The following is a 1,201-nucleotide window of genomic DNA, read 5'->3' on the forward strand; positions in this document are numbered from 1 at the left end:
GTTCTGTCTGTTTATGGGGAACGGAAACAGAAACAGTGACATCATGCAGCTATGGACATGTTAGAATATTTACTGTACATCTAAATAAATGATATGAAAATGAGTTATGGGACTTTATTTTCTCTAATGTTGATGATATTGAAACAAAAGAATAATTCTTAATAGCCTATTCTGGTTATCATCAAATATTTAAAGATGTAATCAATATACAACACTGTTTTTACTTACAGACAGGGTACGTTACAATTGGCCGGCAAAATGTTTTGTTTCTCTGGATCAGACCTTGTGAACCTCGGATTTTTAAAGAATGATATCAAACATGACCTTCAATCTTCACATGTGTGGAGATGTTGCCCCAGTTCCAGTCTGTGATGTTTATGAATATTAATTGTTTAATTCAACATCAGAGCTGAAAACTCCTTTAGCAGAATTAGACATTTAAACAAATATTTCTCATTGAGAAAAAACTGTATGGTCTGTCTTCATAGTAATGTGTGATATGAAGTACATAGTGGAGGAAAGATCTGTTTATAAGGGGAGCCAACTACATTATGATATTGTTGAGCCTTCCTCCCCAGACAGCTCTAATAAAAGAATATGAAATTTCATTGCCTGCAGTTCAGTGTTGTCTCACTAAGCTGCTATATATACAAAATGTAGGGCTGTCTGACTGGGAAGTCAAACTTCCCACCACTGAACACAGGCAACAGTAACTGTACATATAGTTACATGATGCAACCATTGTGGCAATGATGTAAAGGTGTGTCAAACAACATCAATGAGATATATTAAAGTTTTCAAAAGATCTTCAGAATTTCAAGTGTATTCTTGATGTATGACTGGATGTCTGACATAAATAAGAGGCATATATTTTTTTCTTGTATATCTTTTCTTCCTTGCAAAAATTCAACTTCCAGGAAGAAAATTATTCTATCCCCAAGAAAAAGTCACTTATCCATGGGACAAGAATGTTGAATTTTTTAGATATGTCATTGTCGTTTTTTTTTACTTTTCTTACATGATTAAGTTAGCCACTACCAGATTATCTTTCTTATCTTAAGAGTATAATTCTTATTGGGAACAATTTTTTTTGCCTCAAATACATTCTTAATCATGAATTCTTTTCTTACTTCAGGAGCATGCTTTGCCTAGAAATGTTTTCCTACTTCTATTTCTACTCTTATCATGAAATAAGAAGCCC

At 33.1% G+C, this 1,201-nt stretch overlaps 1 protein-coding gene across 1 annotated transcript in view; it reads left to right on the forward strand.

Annotated features, from left to right (window-relative positions):
• Positions 1-811, forward strand: part of LOC118429286 (regulatory-associated protein of mTOR-like) — a gene marked incomplete in the record, with an annotated part of 15,009 nt that extends 14,198 nt beyond the window's left edge. Inside the window, 1 exon segment of the mRNA XM_035839765.1 lies at positions 2-811. Within this exon segment, the coding sequence (XP_035695658.1) occupies positions 2-39 (38 nt within the window).
• Between the last annotated feature and the right edge of the window lie 390 nt (positions 812-1,201).

This window comes from Branchiostoma floridae, chromosome 13 (assembly GCF_000003815.2).
Source record: "Branchiostoma floridae strain S238N-H82 chromosome 13, Bfl_VNyyK, whole genome shotgun sequence".
Lineage (NCBI taxonomy): Eukaryota > Metazoa > Chordata > Leptocardii > Amphioxiformes > Branchiostomatidae > Branchiostoma > Branchiostoma floridae.